The sequence below is a fragment of the Macaca fascicularis genome, chromosome 16, assembly GCF_037993035.2.
Source record: "Macaca fascicularis isolate 582-1 chromosome 16, T2T-MFA8v1.1".
Classification (NCBI taxonomy): domain Eukaryota; kingdom Metazoa; phylum Chordata; class Mammalia; order Primates; family Cercopithecidae; genus Macaca; species Macaca fascicularis.
The window spans coordinates 26,255-46,140 of record NC_088390.1 but is presented as its reverse complement, the minus strand read 5'-3'; the positions used below and the strand labels follow the sequence as shown (position 1 = coordinate 46,140).

General features: G+C 46.3%; 1 protein-coding gene across 1 annotated transcript in view; it reads right to left on the bottom strand.

Moving 5' to 3' along the window:
* LOC135967904 (uncharacterized) overlaps positions 1–19,601 on the bottom strand; it is a 45,971-nt gene extending 26,370 nt beyond the window's left edge. The window contains exons 1-4 of the mRNA XM_074021138.1: positions 19,525–19,601; positions 19,080–19,243; positions 18,671–18,753; positions 18,299–18,587 (exon numbers count right to left, since the gene is read on the bottom strand). Coding sequence (XP_073877239.1) covers positions 18,299–18,587; positions 18,671–18,753; positions 19,080–19,243; positions 19,525–19,601 — 613 coding nt within the window. The remainder of the gene's footprint in view (positions 1–18,298; positions 18,588–18,670; positions 18,754–19,079; positions 19,244–19,524) is intronic.
* Positions 19,602–19,886: the final 285 nt, after the last annotated feature.

Genomic DNA, 19,886 nt, shown 5'->3' with positions numbered 1-19,886 from the left:
GCCTCTCACATGGCACACACTGACAACATGCAACTCACATGCAACACAACACAACACGCATGTACAATGGGCTTATACAACACTGACAACACACACTGCACACAAACACACACAACCTATACAACACATACCCAATACATGTGACTCACAACACAATGTGCATTTATAACACACTCATACGACACATAACCAATACATGCAACTCACAACACAACATGTGCGTACAACACACTCATACACACATACAGCACACGTAACTTACATACAACACAACACGCACGTACAATGCACTCATACAGCACACACAACACACAACTCACATACAACACGCACATGCAACACACTCATACAACACACAACACTCATACAACACACAACACACGTAACTCACAACACAACATGCACACACAACACTCATACAACATACATACAATACATGCAACTCACAACATACACACACAACACACTCATACAGCTCACGTACAACACATGCAACTCACGTTCAACACAACATGCACGTACAACACACACAACACACGCAACTCAACACAACATTCACGTACAACACACTCATGCAACACAACACTCATACAACGTACACACAATACATGCAACTCATAACACAACATACACATACAATACACTCATACAACACATACAACACATGCAACTCACGCATAACACAGCATGCACGTACAACACACTCATACAACATATAACACATACAACATGCACACAACACACGCAACTCAACACAAATACATGTACAATTCACTCACAACACACAACACTCATACAACACACAACACATGCAACCCATAAACACATGTACAACACACTCATACAACACACAACACTCATACATCACACACAATACATGCAACTCATATACGACATACACATACACACATACAACACACAACACTCATACAACATACAAAGCATGCAACTCACAAATACACGCACAACACACTCATACAACACACAACACTCAAACGTACAATAAGTGCAACTCAACACAATATGCACATACAACACACATACAACCCATGCAACTCACATACAACACAACACACTCATACAACACATTCATACAACACACACTATACAGATTCTAAGTATGAAATAGAAAACAGCACACTCACAGTTTCTAAATTTGATGAAAACTTTTTTCAAGAAAGTCGTCCAACATCCAAACTGGTACCATGTCCTCATTTTCAGTTGCTGTTCAGATTCAAGCATTTTTATCATCTACTCTATGAATTATAATAATACAGCATAAACCCATTTTTCATTTTACACCCACTTTGCTGTGGGGTGCTCCAAAACAGGGGCCAGGAGCCTCAGAGTCGTCCCTCGGAACAAAACACAACCGACACTCAGAGGCCAGGAAGGGAACTCGGGGGGTGACACACACTCTCTCATCTGCAGAGCTCTGCTTCAAATACTTTACACGTAACCAGGCTGGAACGGGTTGGTGAGGGTACAGACATGGCAAACTGAGAAGAAACTGGCAGGTGGAGAAAGATCAGTCAAAATCCAAGGAAAAATGCTGAACATTTTCCACAAATAGTTCACACAACAGATGATACTCAGGCTACTGAAAGTTTATTGAGAGGGGTCTTGCTCCAAAGAAAAAGTTCTCTCCCAAAGTTATCAAAGATTCACAGCAGGCACCTGCCCCCAACACACCATCTTCCGAGGGCCTAGGAGTCAAAAAGAAGGTAAGACAGTAGTAAGGGTACAGGGAGAGGAGAGCGGGAGGGGACCGAGAACTCGGAACCAAGAGATGGGCGGACACTGAATGCCTGACTCCAAGGTTATCACCCCAGAAAACAAGTCTGTTTAAGTCCGTAGTAACAGTGTTAGTACTTTCACTGAACCTGCACTCAACACTGGAGAACCTCCCTGTGTTATAAAGACGATCTGAAAAATAACATTAATTCACAATGTAGAGTGATGATTCAGCCACAGAAAATAAAACTGACATAATCCACTACAAGTCACACTATGTCTGTCTTTAAGACTGGTTTATGATGCAGAAAAGAGGCAGTTTGAGATCTAAAATACTTAAACTGGCAAACACCTTGTTTCCCTGAATTCTCACAACCGTGGCACCAGCTAGAGTAAGACAGAGTGGTTTTCAGAGCTTCCAGAACAGCAGAACAGATCAATCATAAATATGCAAAAGTGATCTGAAAACAGAATTAATTAATATTCCACGTTTTGGCTTAAACTAGTCATGTGATTTCCAATAAGTGGGAAACATTCACACCGATTTTTATAAGAAAGTTCAATGTGAACACATAGTACAGAACATTGCCTTTGTTTTGGAATTTATTTATTTAATATGATAATTTCATTTGTATTTAGTTATTCTTGATGTTGAATGCTCATCTTTATTAATGATGAGCTACCCATTTTCTGACTGAGGAAACAGAAAGTTGTCACTGCCTAACAGCAATACTCAAAACAGCCTGTATGAAAGGAAAAGGTATATCTGTGTGCACACAGATGCATACACATGCATACACGTACCTATACATGTACACACGCGTGTACATATGTGCATACACATACACACATACACATGTGTGCATGAGCACACATGCATGCACACATATACACATACATGCATACACACGCATATGCACATACACGTACACTCATATACACACGTACACATGCACACACATACATGCATATACACGTGCACATGGACACGTGGACACGCACATACACACGCATACACACATGCACACACATGCATGCGTACATGCATACGTAAGTATCATCTCAGGTACGTGGATTCAAAATTCTGATGCAAACAAGAATAATTACAAAACAAGGTAGGGTGTCAACAAGTGAGAATTGAGATGAAAGTTCTGATATGTTCCAGAGACGATACGGGAGGTCGTCACATCACATAAATATCTTACCCATTTTAAACGTGACAATTCCTGCCAACATCGGCCTGGATTAAGATGATTTCATTGACATAAGGAACAGAAAATATAGTATTTATTCTAATGAGATTCTGTAATCATTACATTATTTTCACAATTATAAGTAATCACTAAATAACTTCCTCCCAAGGGTCTAAAAATAAAAATAAGATAACAAAAGAAAGTCACAGTCCTGAGAGCTTTATCATGCAAATCACAACTGTGAAAATCAAGCATGTTTTTGAGACTATGCCCTCCTCAAATATCCTTCCTGGAATTTTGTACCAGTAATGGCTGGTAATTAATTGTTATACCAGCTGGAAAGTATATCATTGGGGGTACGTGAAGTAAACATGTAAAGAGAAATGAACACACACACTTGAACCCAGGCCTCATTTCACAACTGTTTCCTACTTTCGATTTGCTTAGTTTACCTCATGAGGTACCTCGAGGAGAGAAAGCAGAGCTGGGATCTGCCCCGAGGCTGCTTCGGGAAGAGCTGGGTGGGCACCAAGACCCTCAGACCGAGGGCTGAGCTGCGTGGCTATGACCCCATCACTGCAGCTCCCCAAGCGTGTGTCCCTGTGTGTCACGCAAACCCCTGCCACACAGGTGACACACGCCACACGCCTGACACAGGCTCAGCACACAGGGAGCGATCAGTAAGTGGTGACTAGAGAGAAGTGACGGCCTTCAGCGTGGATGGAGAAAACAGGCCACAGACTCACAGAGGAAACGCCACAGATCCACAGACGGAGAAAACACCACAGACGCACGGACGGAGGAAACACCACAGACGCATGGAGGGAAGAAAAGTGCCACAGACGCACGGAGGGAGGAAAAGTGCCACAGACGCAGGGACGAAAGAAACGCCACTGACGCACGGATGGAAGAAACGCCACAGACGCATGGACGGAGAAAACGTGCCACAGAGGCACTCACGGAGAAAACAGTCCACAGATGCACGAACAGAGGAAACGCCACAGACGCACGGACGGAGGAAACAGGGCAGAGACGCCTATACACCAGTGTGGAACGTCGGACAGGAACGTCCCGGCCATGCACTGTCCACTCCCCCTAGAGACTTCCCACCCCAGAGCACTCAGGATGGCTGTGGAGCGCCTGCCACGCACCCCAGAGGCGAAGCTGGGGAGCCAGAGATGAGCAGGTTCACGTCCATCAAATGCAGCTGCAATCCCTGTAATAACTGGAGGTCACTATTAAACAGAAGGGCACTTCACTTGGAATAAAAGCACTCTGCATAAAAGAACTAAAGATTGGCTGGAGACAGCTTAGAAACCGTCACCATTATTCTTGTTAGTGACAGCGAAGCTTCAAGAGTGGTCACTTTTCCTGTAGAAATCCCACAGAGGTGATTCCTGGAACTCATTTAGAATATTTCTTTCCCAGAAACCACACAACCAAGAACTTAATAGTGCCGTCTCTTGACCAGAAAGATTCAGATTTCTGATGAAACTAAACCCTGTCCAGCCTCCTGATTCTAGAAGATGCTGTACAGAAAAGCTAACTCAAAGGGGTCTCATTTCTTTTGTCATCCACGACACATAAAAAATTTTTTTAAATATACAAAAAATGTAGGAATCGTACAGTGAATACCCATGTGTCTACCCCCTGGATCACAGACTAGATTTAAATGTAAAGTTCTAAAGGTTCCCAGCTAAGGAAATGTGCAGTGTAAGCCTCTACCTGGTTAGAACCAAGGGGAATGGAATGAGCTTTCCCCAGCCTTGCTGCTCAGCTGGGAGGGGCTGCCACAGCTCAGCCACCCCACCCCAGAGCACCCAGGATGGCTGTGGAGTTCCTGCCACCCACCCCAGAGGTGAGGCTGGATCCCCATTCGCGGTGTTAAGAATGAGCCAGCCTTTAGAGGCCATGTGGTCTATACTTGAATAGAAAATGTTCCAGGAAACTAAAGATTCCAATGCGTGCACTGAATTCCTAACCATTTGAAACCCAGGCTCCTCATCTATACACGAAGAACAACGCTCTCTCCTGGGAAAGCATTTCAGAAGGACGAAAAAGGATCCACATGAGAGCAGCTGAAAACTACAAGGCATCATGCAATTATAAGCCTTTTTCTATATCTTTGTTTCAAGGAATGTCAGCATTCTAAATATTGCAGTTCATCCCACATCACCTTTCAGGAGCAAATCATAACGATCAAAAGTATCAGCAGAATCACTACCAGCTCAGTCGCCATGTGCTTCTTCTTCCTGCATGACAATTCCTGCAGAACGATGGGACCATCCAAGAATGGCTCCCTGCCATCATGTGCCCATTCTCCTTCCCCAGGGGGCTATTCCTGTACTCACGGGGCATGGGAAACCTGTATAACGCCACCAGAAAGTCCTTGTTTGACTTACACACTTCCCAGAAGGGCTGATTTTATCCAGAATCCTAACTGTGTCAAACACTAAACCTAAGAAATCATCAAGAAACCAAGGAAATGTAAGGCCATGTCCTGCCCCGGGTGCATGGCTACTAGGGGAGAAATAGAAAATGAGACATGAAAGGAAACTTTTAAGATATTCAGACCATCACTGGATGATTCCAGGAACCCATTACAGATCATTGCTGTTCCTAATAACAGGAAAGAAATTCTAAAATCCCAACAGGCATGGTGAGTCCCTCACTTGCATGAAGTCAAAATAATAATCCATCACTCTCTTCAAAAGGACAAAAGAAAAACTCTACTTCCTCTTCATATTAATTTGTGTACAAGCGACTTAAGTGAGAAAATCTTAATGTCTGGACTGTGATATCAATAGCAAAATAATCCCAAGATTCCCAATTAAAAGATAGAGACGGCCTGAATGAATTTAAAACAAGAAAAACCGACTATATGCTGCCTACAAAAAACACAGTTCAGCTGCAAAGACACACATAGACTAAATGTGAAGGGATGGAAAAACACATTCCACATTAATGGAAATCAAAAGTAAGCAAGAGTAGCCATATTTATTTCAGATCAATCACAATTTAAGTCAAAAACTGTAAAAAGGAGAAAAAAAGGTAATTATATAATAAAGAGATCAAAATAGCAAAAGGATATAACAATTACGAGTATATGTGCACCCAACAACAAAGCACTCAGATATATAAAGCAAATATTAGTAGATCTAAATGGAGAGAGAGGTCGGGCGCGGTGCCTCACGCCCATAATCCCAGCATTTTGGGAGGGATGTGGAGGCAGGTGGATCACCTGAGGTCAGGAGTTTAAGACCAGCCTGGCCAATATGGTGAAACCCTGTCTCTACTAATACAAAAAATTAGCCCAGCATGGTGGCACATGCCTGTAATCCCAGCTACTTGGGAGGCTGAGGCAGGAGAATCACTTGAACTCAGGAGGTGGAGGTTGCAATGAGTTGAGATTGCACCTCTGCCCTCCAGCCTAGGCAACAAGAGCAAAACTCTGTCTCAAATAAATTTATATATACATATATATGTATAGAGAGAGACAGGGAGACACCAACACAACAATAGTAGGAGCTTCAAAATCCCACTGTCAGTACTGGAGGTCATCTAGACAAAAAATAACAACAAAACATCAAATTTAAAGTCCAGTGTAGACCAAATGGACCTAACAGACATTTACAGAACATTTCATCCAACAGATACAAAATGCACATTCTTCTCAGCACATGGAATATTCTCTAGAATCCACCACATGTTAGGCTACAAAAGAATTCTCAATACATTTTTTCTAAAATTGAAATAACATCTAGGATATTCTCAGACTCTAACAGAATAAAGCTATAAATCAACAACAAGGAACAGACACTTCTCAAAAGAAGACATTTATGCAGCCAATAGAGACATGAAAAAATGCTCATAATATAGAATGAGACCACCACTTCTCCTGTTGTCTTTCCCAGCTTTTCCCCGTCTCCCCTTTTCCCTAGTTTATAAGACAGGAGAAGGGGGAGAAAACAAAAAGTTAGAAAGAAACAGAAGGAAGATAAATAGCTAGAGGACCTTGGCACCACCACCTGGCCCTGGTGGTTAAAATAATAATAATAATATTAACCCCTGACCAAAACTACTAGTGTTATCTGTAAATTCCAGACATTGTTTGAGAAAGCAGTGTAAAACGTTTTGTTCTGTTAGCTGATACATGTAGCCTCCCATCATGTTTTGTCTGAGGCTAGTCCTGCTACAATAATCACTCGCCATCAGAGAAATGCAAATCAAAACCACAATGAGATACCATCTCACACCAGTTAGAATGGTGATCATTAAAAAGTCAGGAAACAACAGGTGCTGGAGAGGATGTGGAGAAATAGGAACACTTTTACACTGTTGGTGGGACGGTAAACTAGTTCAACCATTGTGGAAGACAGTGTGGTCATTCCTCAAGGATCTAGTACTAGAAATACCATTTGACCCAGCCATCCCAATACTGGGTATATACCCAAAGGATTATAAATCATGCTGCTATAAAGACACATGCACACGTATGTTTATTGCGGCACTATTCACAACAGCAAAGACTTGGAACTAACCCAAATGTCCATCAATGACAGACTGGATTAAGAAAATGTGGCACATATACACCATGGTATACTATGCAGCCATAAAAAAGGATGAGTTCATGTCCTTTGTAAGGACATGGATGCAGCTGGAAACCATCATTCTCAGCAAACTATCGCAAGGACAGAAAACTAAACACCGCATGTTCTCACTCATAGGTGGGAAATGAACAGTGAGATCACTTGGACACAGGAAAGGAAACATCACACACTGGGGCCTGTTGTGGGGAGGGGGGAGGAGGGAGGGGGGAGGGATAACATTAGGAGATATACCTAATGTAAATGATGAGTTAATGCGTGCAGCATACCAACTTGGCACGCGAATACATATGTAATAAACCCGCACATTGTGAACATGTACCCTAGAACACAAAGTTTAATTTTAAAAAAAATCAACAACGAGGAGAACTTTCAAAACTGTATGAATACATAGAAATTAAACAATATGCCCTTGAATAGCCAATGGGTCAATGAAGAAATGAAGAAGGAAATTTAAAAATTTCTTGAAATAAATGAAAACAGAAACACAACATATCAAAGTTTATGGTATACAGCAAAAGCAGTATTAAGAGGAAAGTTTATAACAATAAACTCCTACATTTAAAAAACAGATTTAAAATAAACAACCTAACAACGAACTGCAATGAGCTAGAAGAGCAAGAACAAATCAAATCCAAAAGTGGTAGAAGAAAAGACATAACAAAGATCAAAGAGGAACTAAATAAACTTGAAACTAACAAATATAAAAATGAAGAAAAAAATGTTGGTTTTTTGAAAAGATAAATAAAATAGACAAACCATTAGCTACACTAAGCAAACAAAAAGAAATCCGAAAGAAATAAAATTAGAAACAGAAAAGGAGAATGACAGTTGATACCACAGAAATACAAGGGATCATTACAGACTATTTTGAACAACTATATGTCAACAGATTGGAAAACCTAGAAGAAATGGATAAATTCCCGGACACGTACAACCTACCAAGATGGAACCAAGAAGAAACGGAAATCCTAAAACAGACCAATAATGAGTAACATGTATGACTAAGTAATAATAAAAAGTCTCCCAACAAAGAAAAGCCCAGAACTAGGTGACTTCGCAGCTGAATTCTACACATTTTTGTTTCAATTCTTCTCAAAGTATTCCAAAAGTATTGAAGAGGAGGGAATCCTGCCAAGTTCATTCTTCAAGACCAGCATTACCCTGATACCAAAATAAGACAAGGACACAATAAAAAGAGAAAACTATAGGTCAATATCCCTGATGAACACAGATGCAAAAATCCTCAACAAAATACTAACAAACTGAATCCAACAGCAAATCAAAAAGATTATACACCATGATCAAGTGGGATTTATCCCAGGATGCAAGGATTGCTGAACAAACACAAATCAATAATCATGCTACATCACATCAACAGAATTAAGGACAAAAACCATAATATCATTTCGATAGATACAGAAAAAGCATTTGATAAAATTCAACGCTGCTTCATGATAGAAAGTCTCAACAAAAGAGGCACTGAAGGAAAAATACCTCAACACAATAAAGGCCATATGTGACAAACCCACAGCTAACATAATGGGGAATGGGGAAACACTAAGAGCTTTTTCTCTGAGATCTGTAACAAGACAAGGACGCCCACTTGTGCCACGCCTATTCAACACAGCACTGAACGTCCTAGTCAAGAGCAGTCAGGCAAGAGAAAGAAATCAAGGGCACCCAAAGTAGAAAGGAGGCACTCTAATTGTCTGTTTTCAGACAATGTGCTCTTATATATTAAAAAAAAAAAAAAAAAAAAAGACTCCAGCAAAAATCTCTTTGAACTGATAAACAAATTCAGTAAAGTTACAGAATACAAAATCAACATATAAAAATCAGTAGCATTTCTATAGACCAACAATGAGCCAGTGAAAAAAGAAATCAAGAAAGCAATCCCATTTAACTACAAAAATATAAAATAAAAATAAAAATACCTCAGAAGAAATCTAACCAAGAAGGTTAAAGATCTCTATGAGGAAAACGATATTCTACCCTCGGAAGGTAGAACAGTGGCTTCTAGAGACAGGAAAGGGCGGCGGGAAGGCAGAAAGGGAGAGGTTATCTAATGGATACAAAATTACATCTAGATAGTAAAAATAAGGGTTAGTGTGCTATAGCCTTGTAGGGTGACTATAGTTTACAATTTATTGTATATTTTCAAGCAGCTAGAAGAGAGGATTTTAAATATTCCCAGCATTAAGAAATGACAAATGTTTGAGATGATGGACATGCTAATTACCCTGAGTTGCTAATTACACACGAAAAACATGTATTGAAATATCATACTGTATCCCATGGATATGTACTATAATGTGTCCATTAAAAATAATAATTGTTAAAAACCCAAGGGTCATTTCTCATGTGTCCTATGTCAGTGTTGTGGTCCATTGGTGGAGACCCAGCCATTTGCAAGTAAGACTATAGTCACTTGAGCTGAAAGCAAATGAATCGTCACAAAAATTACCACTGGCACCGAGTCTTCTTTCCAGAATTTCCTGCCCACAGCACTGCCACAGTCACTGTGGGCAGGAAAGACACACTAGCACCCAAGTTTCAACCCCAGTACAGTTGATGCTTTTATTTCTCTGGTTTGGAATAGGTGTGTGTTCATAATTTACGTTTACTCCAACTGTCCCCTTGCTTAAATAGCTTCTTAAGGATAACTTCCTCTTACTAAATCCCAACAGCTTCTGAGCATCCGTTATATTCTCCAAAGTAAATAAAAAGAGAAAACGTGTTGAAAGCCTGATAATGTTCACTTAAGAATCCAGCATGATGTACAGCTTGAAATGACTACTCCACCTTGTTCCTTTACATGACTTTTAAAGTAGCCCCAGTTATTATACATAATTGAGGTCATAATTTCTGCAATACCATTAGGTCCACGAACGGTAGGGCCAGAGGACTTCAAAGTCTGTCTCCGATTTTTTTTTTTAAAAAAGGGAAAGCTCATGAGAGTAGGTAATGAAAATAAATATTCACACAACTCGGAACAGGGGATGGTGAAACATAAAACTCCAGCCTGGCACAGGTGTCCAGCCAGTGAGGGTGGGGACACAGACTCATAGGGTCCCCACAATCCCTCAAAAATGCCACAGACAGGTGGGTGGCCTGAGACAGAGCCAGGCTCCGAATTCCGGGAGCTGTCTGGCTCATGTGCACCTCATGTGGTCCACACTGCACGAGGATGCCCAACGTCACCAGTCCCGGTGCAGAACACAAGAATGCCCCATGGCATGAGCCCCCGCTGCACAGCATAGCCCGAAGGTGCCAGCTCAGACTCCTACACACGCTGGTCACCAAGGCACTGCCCTCCAGGAAGGAGGACCCCAGAGGTCGTGGCAGGGTGAGGTTCTGCTCTTCATCATCCGCGAGCAGAGGGGAAAGTCCCAGCAGACATTTGGGGAGCCTCTACACGTGGTTCTGGGACTCTGAGTGGAGGTTCAAAGATGTCCCCAGGTACGCCAGACTCAAACCTAAAAAAGACCCATTCTTCCAGATATGCCCAGACTGGAACCTATATAGGCCATCCTTCCTAGCTTTTCTCTGGAAAACCAGGCTTAAAAGAGTATCGACTAAAAGGGGCCACCAGGAAGACAGAAGTCCTATCTTTAAAAAAAGATTTTTTTTTTTTTTTTTTTTTTTTTTTTAAAAAGAGGCACTGAGGCTCTGACCCATCTGAGCACAGAGTACATGCTCGGCAGCCTCTGTCAGAGCAGAGCAAGTACACACATGCTCTCCATGCCCTGTGCTCCCAGCACCCGTGCTCCCCGCACCCATGCTTCACACGCCCGTGCTCCCCGCACCCGTCCTCTCCACGCCCATGCTCCCTACACCTATCTGTGCTCCCCATGCCTATGCTCCCTGCAGCCGTGCTCCCCGCACTGTGCTCCCTGCGCCCATGTCTGCTCCTCGAGCTCTCTTCCACTGGTTTCCTCTGTACATCCCTCTTGATAGTCACTGTCACTGTCACCTCGAATCACCTGGCTAAATGGAGGTAAAGAAAAAGTCTAGAGTAGCACATTGGAGGACAGAGTGGAAGTGGCTATTTACCAAGCAGGGCTATGAGATGAGCGCATCTGATCCCCATTAATCCTGACGGTCAGTTGATTAGCCCTGTTCAACAGCTGGGGACACTGAGGTGTGGAAGGACGGGCTTGCTTACCCCAGACGATGCTGACAGTGTGGGCCCAGCCCAGTCCCACAGCCACCAGGAGGAGGCTCCTCACTGGGCAGGCGCGGATGTGCAGCCCAGAGAACGCTTGGGACCCTGGCACAGACTCCTCAGGAAGGAAACAGAGAAAGGCCCACAGAGACTCAAGCAGCACAGAAGAAGGTCACCCACAAGTTAAAAATAGATGTTTGTGCTTTACCGTCCCAGAGTGCTAAAAATCCAACCCACTCACACGCACAGCCTGACGTGAGCCTGGCCTCCTGCAGCACTGGGCTAAGCGAGAGACGTACCTGCCTCTCTCCCGACAATAGCAAACTTGGCAGCTATTCTTCAATGTACTTGACACGCTTCTGTGAGGATTAAGCGACACTCTGTCGACACTGGCTAAGGTTAATCCTGACACAGCCAACCATCTAGATCTGCAGTGAACAAACAACTTACTTTGGATGATTCTGCCACTAACAAAGACCCTGAATCTCCCACCAAAGCTTAGTGACACGACTTACCTTTCTGTTTTCATTTCAGGTACACTGGCCCACATGATCTAATTTACCTGCTGATAATGCCTTGGAAAGACCACCAGGGGGCCCCACACCATTTTCAGCTTTAGAGGGATGTGAATTTCCCTTTGATGAGAAAGGTGATGGGGAAATAAAACAAGGATCCAAAACAGATGCCTGTGTGTTTCCTGGGAGTGATAAAGTCAGGAACTGCCTCTGTGTGTCAGGCGAGGGAATAACAGAGACAATGGCACCAACTCCTGAGACAGAAGACCTGATGCATGGTGCAGCCACCGCCTGTGGCCAAGGAAATTCCAGGGAATGTAGACCCCAGTTGTATGGTACAGCCACCATGTGCGACCACAGAAATTCCAGGAATGCAGACCCTCAGTCACATGGTACAGCCACTATCTGCAGCCACAGAAATTCCAGAGAACGCAGACCCTCAGACACATGGTACAGCCACTATCTATGGCCATGGAAATTCCAAGGAATGCAGACCCTCAGTCACATGGTACAGCCACCATATATGGCCACGGAAATTCCGAGGAATGCATACCCCAGTCGCATGGTGCAGCCACAGCCTGCAGCCACAGAAATTCTGGAGAACGCAGACCCCAGTCGCATGGTACAGCCACTACCTATGGCCATGGAAATTCCAGAGAACAGAGACCCTCATTCCCATGGTACAGCCACCACCTATGGCCACGGAAATTCAGGGGAACGCAGACCCTCAGTTACATGGTACAGCTACCACCTGTGGTCACAGAAATCCTGGGGAACACAGACTCCAGTCGCATGGTGCAGCTACCACCTGTGGTCACAGAAATCCTGGGGAACACAGACTCCAGTCGCATGGTGCAGCCACCACCTGCAGTCACGGAAATTCCAGGGAATGCAGACCCCAGTCACATGGTACAGCCACCATCTATGGCCACGGAAATTCCAGGGAACATAGACACCAGTCGCATGGTGCGGCCACCACCTGTGGCCATGGAAATTCTGGGGAATGCAGGCCCCAGTCTCTAAAGTATGAACTTCACTGCAGTGAATGTGGAAGAGTTTCTCTCTGTGCAGAGCTCAGTATCCAGAAGGGGAGATGGCCCCAGGAATGCCTTCCTCCTCTTCAGAGCTCAGGGCCTAGGGCTGACACCCTTGGGAGGGGTCCTTGTTCAGCAATTGTGCCTGTGGAGGGTCCCCCAACACTCACCGTGCACCTCCTAGGAGCGGAGGCTACAAAAGGGAGCCAGAGACCAAGCTCTGCTCAGACAACAGTGAGCTGATGGCCTTCCACTCTAAGTTCAACAGGGACCCAGGGACCAAGCTCTGCTCAGACAACAGTGAGTTGATGGCCTTCCACTCTAAGTTCAACAGGGACCCAGGGACCAAGCTCTGCTCAGACAATAGTGAGCAGATGGCCTTCCACTCTAAGTTCAACAGGGACCCAGGGACAAAGTTCTGCTGAGACAACAGTGAACTGATGGCCTTCCACTCTAAGTTCCAACTGCATGGAATGTGTATTCCATGAATGCTTGTTAAATGAATGATTCATATAAGGTCATCTGTGCTGACCTTTGCTGGTCTGCTGAATGTGAGCTTCAGAGCATAGGCCTCATTCCTGGAGCAGCCAGCTCTTCCCAGAGCGACGGCCGCTGCAGGGCAAAGCCCAGAGCTTGTCCTGCAGCAACACACTCAGGACCCTGCGCTGGGCACGCTGGGGGCCTCTCCAGCAGAAGATCCCCAGCCCGGACCGTGCAATACCAGTGAACCCCAGGGGAGTCCCAAGTGCTCAAAATCATGTAAATGTCCATTGTGATTTAACATATCAATTTTAGAAGAAAGGGCATATTGCCACCTCTCTCCTCAAACTAGGGACTATAAATCGATCCATCACCCTAACTGAGACTCTGCCTTAAATTCTGCTAAAACTACCATCCAAACACTCAAATTTACATTAGCGTTAAGGGAAAAAAAAAACTAAACCAAACACCTGTAAGAAACGGTCAAGTAACCTGTGATACATCAACCCAAAGATTAAACATGAAAACAATGAAGTAGCAAGATATTAAAAGAATATAAACTCTATGTACATCATGGTCCAAGGTTCTAAAATTACACAGAAACAAAGACTGGAATGGAAGGGGGATACGTTTACAGACACATTTTTTATTTTTTAATTTTTAATATTGCTTCTCTAATGTATGATTTGACTAACCAGATAATTCAGCAAAAAATAAAAAAATAAATTGTGCCTATAGATAAATATGTAAAGAATCCTTTTCTTTGATGCCAATGGAATTAGTTTGGGTCTGACCCACAGTCTTCAATCTTTTAATTAAGACACAAAAATCATCTTTCAAGCTGTTAGGAAAAAAAGAAGAAAAAGATTGAAAACCAGGAGCCCAGAAAAAAAGGACTCGCTATGTATCACAGCGTCTCTCCACGCCTCTCCACCAAGGACAGTGCTCCCTCTTTCCCCATTTTCATACCTACTGCACAAAACACTTAGTAAAGAACTATCTCAATTCATGAGTCACACAGCACAAAGGGCCAGTGTCTCTGCCAAACATACCCTGCAGCCCCAAAACGAAGAGGCAACTGGTTCCTTCCTTCCTCAGTGAAGGAAGAATGAGAGGCTGCTGGTTGTCATTTTAAATCTCACACCTCAATGTCTTAGCACTTTCCTGCTTTGTTGGTTTCCAGGGCTTATTAAAATTAACCACCCCCCACCCCCCCCCGCGGATATTGAAGAAAGAAAGCAGGAAGGTTGTGCAGGCTTCCAAGAGGCAGAGCCCTGCTTCCGCAGCCACCTCTGTCTTTCTACCCACAGCAGCCGGGTTTACCAATTAGTCTCCCTTAAAGAGCAGTTTATGCTCATCGCGAACAAATGGATGCAATTGCTTCTTTTGAGATGCAGCAAGTTTTGGGCCCTCAGCAAAAAGAAGAAAGAAAGAAAGAAAGAAAGAAAGAAAGAAAGAAAGAAAGAAAGAAAGAAAGAAAGAAAGAAAGAAAGAAAGAAAGAAAGAAAGAAAGAAAGAAAGAAAGAAAGAAAGAAAGAAAGAAAGAAAGAAAGAAAGAAAGAAAAAGAAAGAAAGAAAGAAAGAAAGAAAGAAAGAAAGAAAGAAAGAAAGAAAGAAAGAAAGAAAGAAAGAAAGAAAGAAAGAAAGAAAGAAAGAAAGAAAGAAAGAAAGAAAGAAAGAAAGAAAGAAAGAAAGAAGAAAGAAAGAAAGAAAGAAAGAAAGAAAGAAAGAAAGAAAGAAAGAAAGAAAGAAAGAAAGAAAGAAAGAAAGAAAGAAAGAAAGAAAGAAAGAAAGAAAGAAAGAAAGAAAGAAAGAAAAGAAAGAAAGAAAGAAAAGAAAAAGAAAGAAAGAAAGAAAGAAAGAAAGAAAGAAAGAAAAAGAAAGAAAGAAAGAAAGGGCCGGGCGCGGTGGCTCAAGCCTGTAATCCCAGCACTTTGGGAGGCCGAGATGGGCGGATCACGAGGTCAGGAGATCGAGACCATCCTGGCTAACACGGTGAAACCCCGTCTCTACTAAAAAATACAAAAAATTAGCCGGGCGAGGTGGCGGGCGCCTGTAGTCCCAGCTACTCTGGAGGCTGAGGCCGGAGAATGGCGTGAACCCGGGAGGCGGAGCTTGCAGTGAGCTGAGATCCGGCCACTGCACTCCAGCCTGGGCTACAGAGTGAGACTCCGTCTCAAAAAAAAAAAAAAAAAAAAGAAAGAAAGAAAGAAAGAAAGAAAGAAAGAAAGAAAGAAAGAAAGAAAGAAAGAGAGAAAGAGAGAGAAAGAAAGAGAGGGAAATAAAGAAAGAAAGAAAAAAGAAAAGAAAAGAAAAGAAAAGAAAAGAAAAGAAAAGAAAGAAAGAAAGAAAGAAAGAGAGAAAGAGAGAGAAAGAAAGAGAGAGAAAGAAAGAAAGAAAGAAAAAAGAAAAGAAAAGAAAGAAAGAAAGAAAGAGAGAAAGAGAGAGAAAGAAAGAGAAAGAAAGAAAAAAGAAAAGAAAAGAAAGAAAGAAAGAAAGAAAGAAAGAAAGAAAGAAAGAAAGAAAGAAAGAAAGAAAGAAAGAAAAAACAGGGCACTGGCACAACAGTCATAACCTCTGCGTGGCACACACACAGAAGGAAAGTTAAAGCCCTGGAGGCGGAGGCGTTCGGAAAGGGAAGGTGGAAGTAGGAAGGACGCCCACGGGATAGAGTGGTCAGAAACAGACCACCTCACCAAAGGGCGCCTTAGACGTTCCAGAGGACAAAATGCTCCTCTTTCCAGGGTAAACACCCATTTGCCAAACTCAGCCAGTGACGGTAAGCAGGAGTTTGCTTTTTTTTTAAGGCGTCTGAGTAACGATGACAAGAGCAAGAAATGAGCTTAATAATGGGACTGACAGGGCCCTGGGCTGGTGACTCTGCTGATGTGCACAGCATCAAAACCCAGGTTCCTCAATGCGCTCCCTCTGCAGTTCAGGACAGCACTACAACTCACCCCATCAATCACTGCTTAAAAAATCAGTTCTAAAAAAAGACGACCCATTTGAAAGCAGCCGGAGGAGGAAGACAGAGAGTGTCTCACAGAATCCAACCGCTTGTAGCCTCGGAACCATAACAAGAATATGAAACTAGCGGGTCCAGTGTGAGGCAGAACAGAGACGCCGTCACGGCTCTCAGGAGGCTGAGCAGGAAGCGCATGGCTCAGGCCCTGCAACGCCCTAAGGGCGCCTGGAGCAGCCCACAGGCCTGTGTCCTTCGTGTGGGTTCACCTTCCTAGTTTCCTGGGTAAATTCAATGTACAGCATTTATTCGCCAAGAAAAGAACATTCAAATCAAACTACTGTCATAACTCTGAAGGGCTCTTAACACTCCAGTCCACACGTTCAAAAGCCCACAAATATCAGTGCTGCCACTGTGCAGGTAACAATGTTTTGGATGCATCATGCACGTAACCAGTAACGACGTTTTCATGTTTTCCGTAGCCATCTCATTCAGGATACTAAAATGATCTGTGACGACTTGATACTTAGTTATCTGTGATTTTCAGATAGATTTAACAAGGCTACCTGGCCAAGAAGGCCTCACCCTCCTGAACCTGGGCACCGGTGCCCCTACGTGCACCTGGGGCCTGGGGAGCGCAGTCTCCACCACCTCTCGCTCTTCAATGTTAAATGTCCTCCCGGAGCGCCTGCGTCGTGGGCCCAGGCTCGGCCCCTCCTGGAGAGCCCTTTCCACATTACAGGACAGGGGAAGCCCAGAGCCCGCGCTGCAGCGCCACTGACGTCCCGGAGTCCCCGATTCCTGCTCCTTCCCGTCCGCGGAGGCTGGCGGGGAGGGCCTGGGACCCATTTTAGTTTTCGGTTTTGTCACGAGCCGGAAGGCGACAGCACATGCGAGCGCAGGAAACCCTTTTTTAAAATCTTCCAACGGAAACGCGAGGGGCTGCCTGACTGCCTCGGAGACGCTAGGCGGGAACCCAGAGCACCCCTGCCGTTTCCCGCATTGCAGCAGCCGGGACCCCCGCCCACGCCGCGGGGGGCCCGAGGCGACAGGAGGCCCGCCGGGATCCGGCCCTTTCTTCCTCGACAAGCTGGGGGGTGGCGTGGGGCGGAGTTGGGGGGCGGGGGCAACTTAAGAAGTGATCGCGCTGTACCCAGGATTCGGAGGGGAAGCCCGGCCCCATCCTACAGCTCAGAGGCAGAACGACCCCGGAAGGTGCTCCAGGCGACCCCCTCTACCAGGCTCAATTTAAAACATAAACCGGAGAGGGTGGAAAGCTCACTATTTTCCGAATGGAGGTTCCTATCGCCATGTTCCTTCCTCCTCCGCCCCACCCGGCATGGACCCCGGGGCTGCCTTGCCGGCTCCCGCCGCCCCGCAGGTACCCCTGCCGCTCCCGGGCACGGGCTTCTCCCCAGTTCTTCCCATCGCTTCCCCGCTCTTCTCCCCAGTTCTTCCCATCGCTTCCCCACCTTTCCCCGGGTCCTCCCATCGCTTCCCCCTCTTCTGCCCGGTTCCCCCATCCCCTTCGCCCTGTTCTCCCCTTCTCCCTCTTCTCCCCTTCTCCGTCCGTCCCTCCCTCGCCGCCCGGAGGGGGGCGCGCACCTTGAGCATGTCCCCCGCTGGTCAGCACGCCGATGGCCTTGCCGGCCCCGGAGAGCTGCTCCAGGAACTTCCGCAAGGAGCCCTTGGGGGCCCGGGAGTCTTCCGCGTCCAAGACGAGGAGGCCGAGGGCAGCCGCTAGTCCGGGTGCGCAGCAGGCAATGGAGACCCTGCCCGCGTGCGCCCGACTCGGAAACGCTGCCCCGCCCGCGCCCCCGCCCGGCCCTAGCGTCAAAGGGCCTTGACGGGCGGGGCCCAAGCGCACAGGAGGGGCTGCGGGGGTGGGGCGCGGCTAGGGGCAGGGGCAGGGGCAGGGAAAGGGGCAGAGAAAGGGGCAGGGGCTGGCCGGGGCCGGGTGTGAGCAGGAGGACCTACGCGGGGGTCGTCGTAGGTGGCTGCCGCGCTAGCGGTGGGTGAGGTCGCGGAGGCGGGGGTAACACCACAAGTGGGCGGAGTCCCTGGGGGTGGGGCCGCGTTGCCGGTGTGCTACCCTTGCGGGTGGGTTGGAGGACTCTGGTTGGGGCCTTTAGAGATGCCCGGAGCGCCACAGGTGGGGGCAGGGGCAGCGACCGGGGGAGGGGAGACCGCAAGGGGGCGGGGTCACATCGTTCGCTGGGCGGGCCAAGGCAGGGCGGAATAGAACGCCGGGAGCATCTCCCGGGGCGGGGAGGGGGGGGGCAAGGGAGACCGTGAGTGGGCGCGAACGCCGGGGCCGGTGGAAACTCCGCACTTGCGGGGAGCGCCGATGGCGGGGTGGGGTGGAATCGGGGCGCGGAGACCCCACCTGGACGCGGAGGCTCGCGGCAGGCCCGGTAGATCCGGCTGTTGTCAGCGCCGAGCCCGGCCGCGCGCACAGCTTCTTGGTGGCGGCAGGATTCCTCCTGGGGCTGCGCTAGGAGCCTCTGCGCGCGGCTTCCTCGATCCCCGCCCCCACGTTTTCTCTGCAGCCTGAGGTCGGGAAGGACGCACGGAGAGTGGATCCTCCAGGTGGTGGGAAAAGCTGAGCGCGGCGAGCTTAGCTATGACGAAGCAGCGATTTCCTGGGTCCACGGGGTCTGTGGCGCTCCCGGGCCCCCAGCTCGTCCCGTGGGGAGAAGAATCCTTGGGGTGGGGAAGAGTATCGGGGCGCTACACTCAGAGACGCATGGGCGCGCGAAAGTCAGAGTGGGATAGGAGGAGGCGCAACGGGACTGACCTGGCGGGGAGGCGGGACGACACTTCCTCCCTACGGACAGGCGCGCTGCTGTACGCTGTGCCGACCTCGGCTGACTTCACCGGCCAACTCCACGTGCTGAAATACGCACATTCAAAGCGCTGTGCCAGTTGCCCATCCACAGCTTAACAGCCTGGTGCCAGTTACCTGCGATGGGACAGGGAGCAGCCCCTACAAAAGCACGGGCTTATGGGATCCCGGTTCCTTCAGTGCTCACCCCACGAAGAAGGGCTCCCAAACGGCCCCACTCGAGGGCTTTCCGGAGGATGGTCCTGCGCAGTGGGTGTTTGTTGAACAGATAGGAAACAACAAAAGAGACTAAGAAGAGGTTTGTTCTATGAACCCGGGAAAGTGAAGCAATCGCAAAGGAGAGTCTCA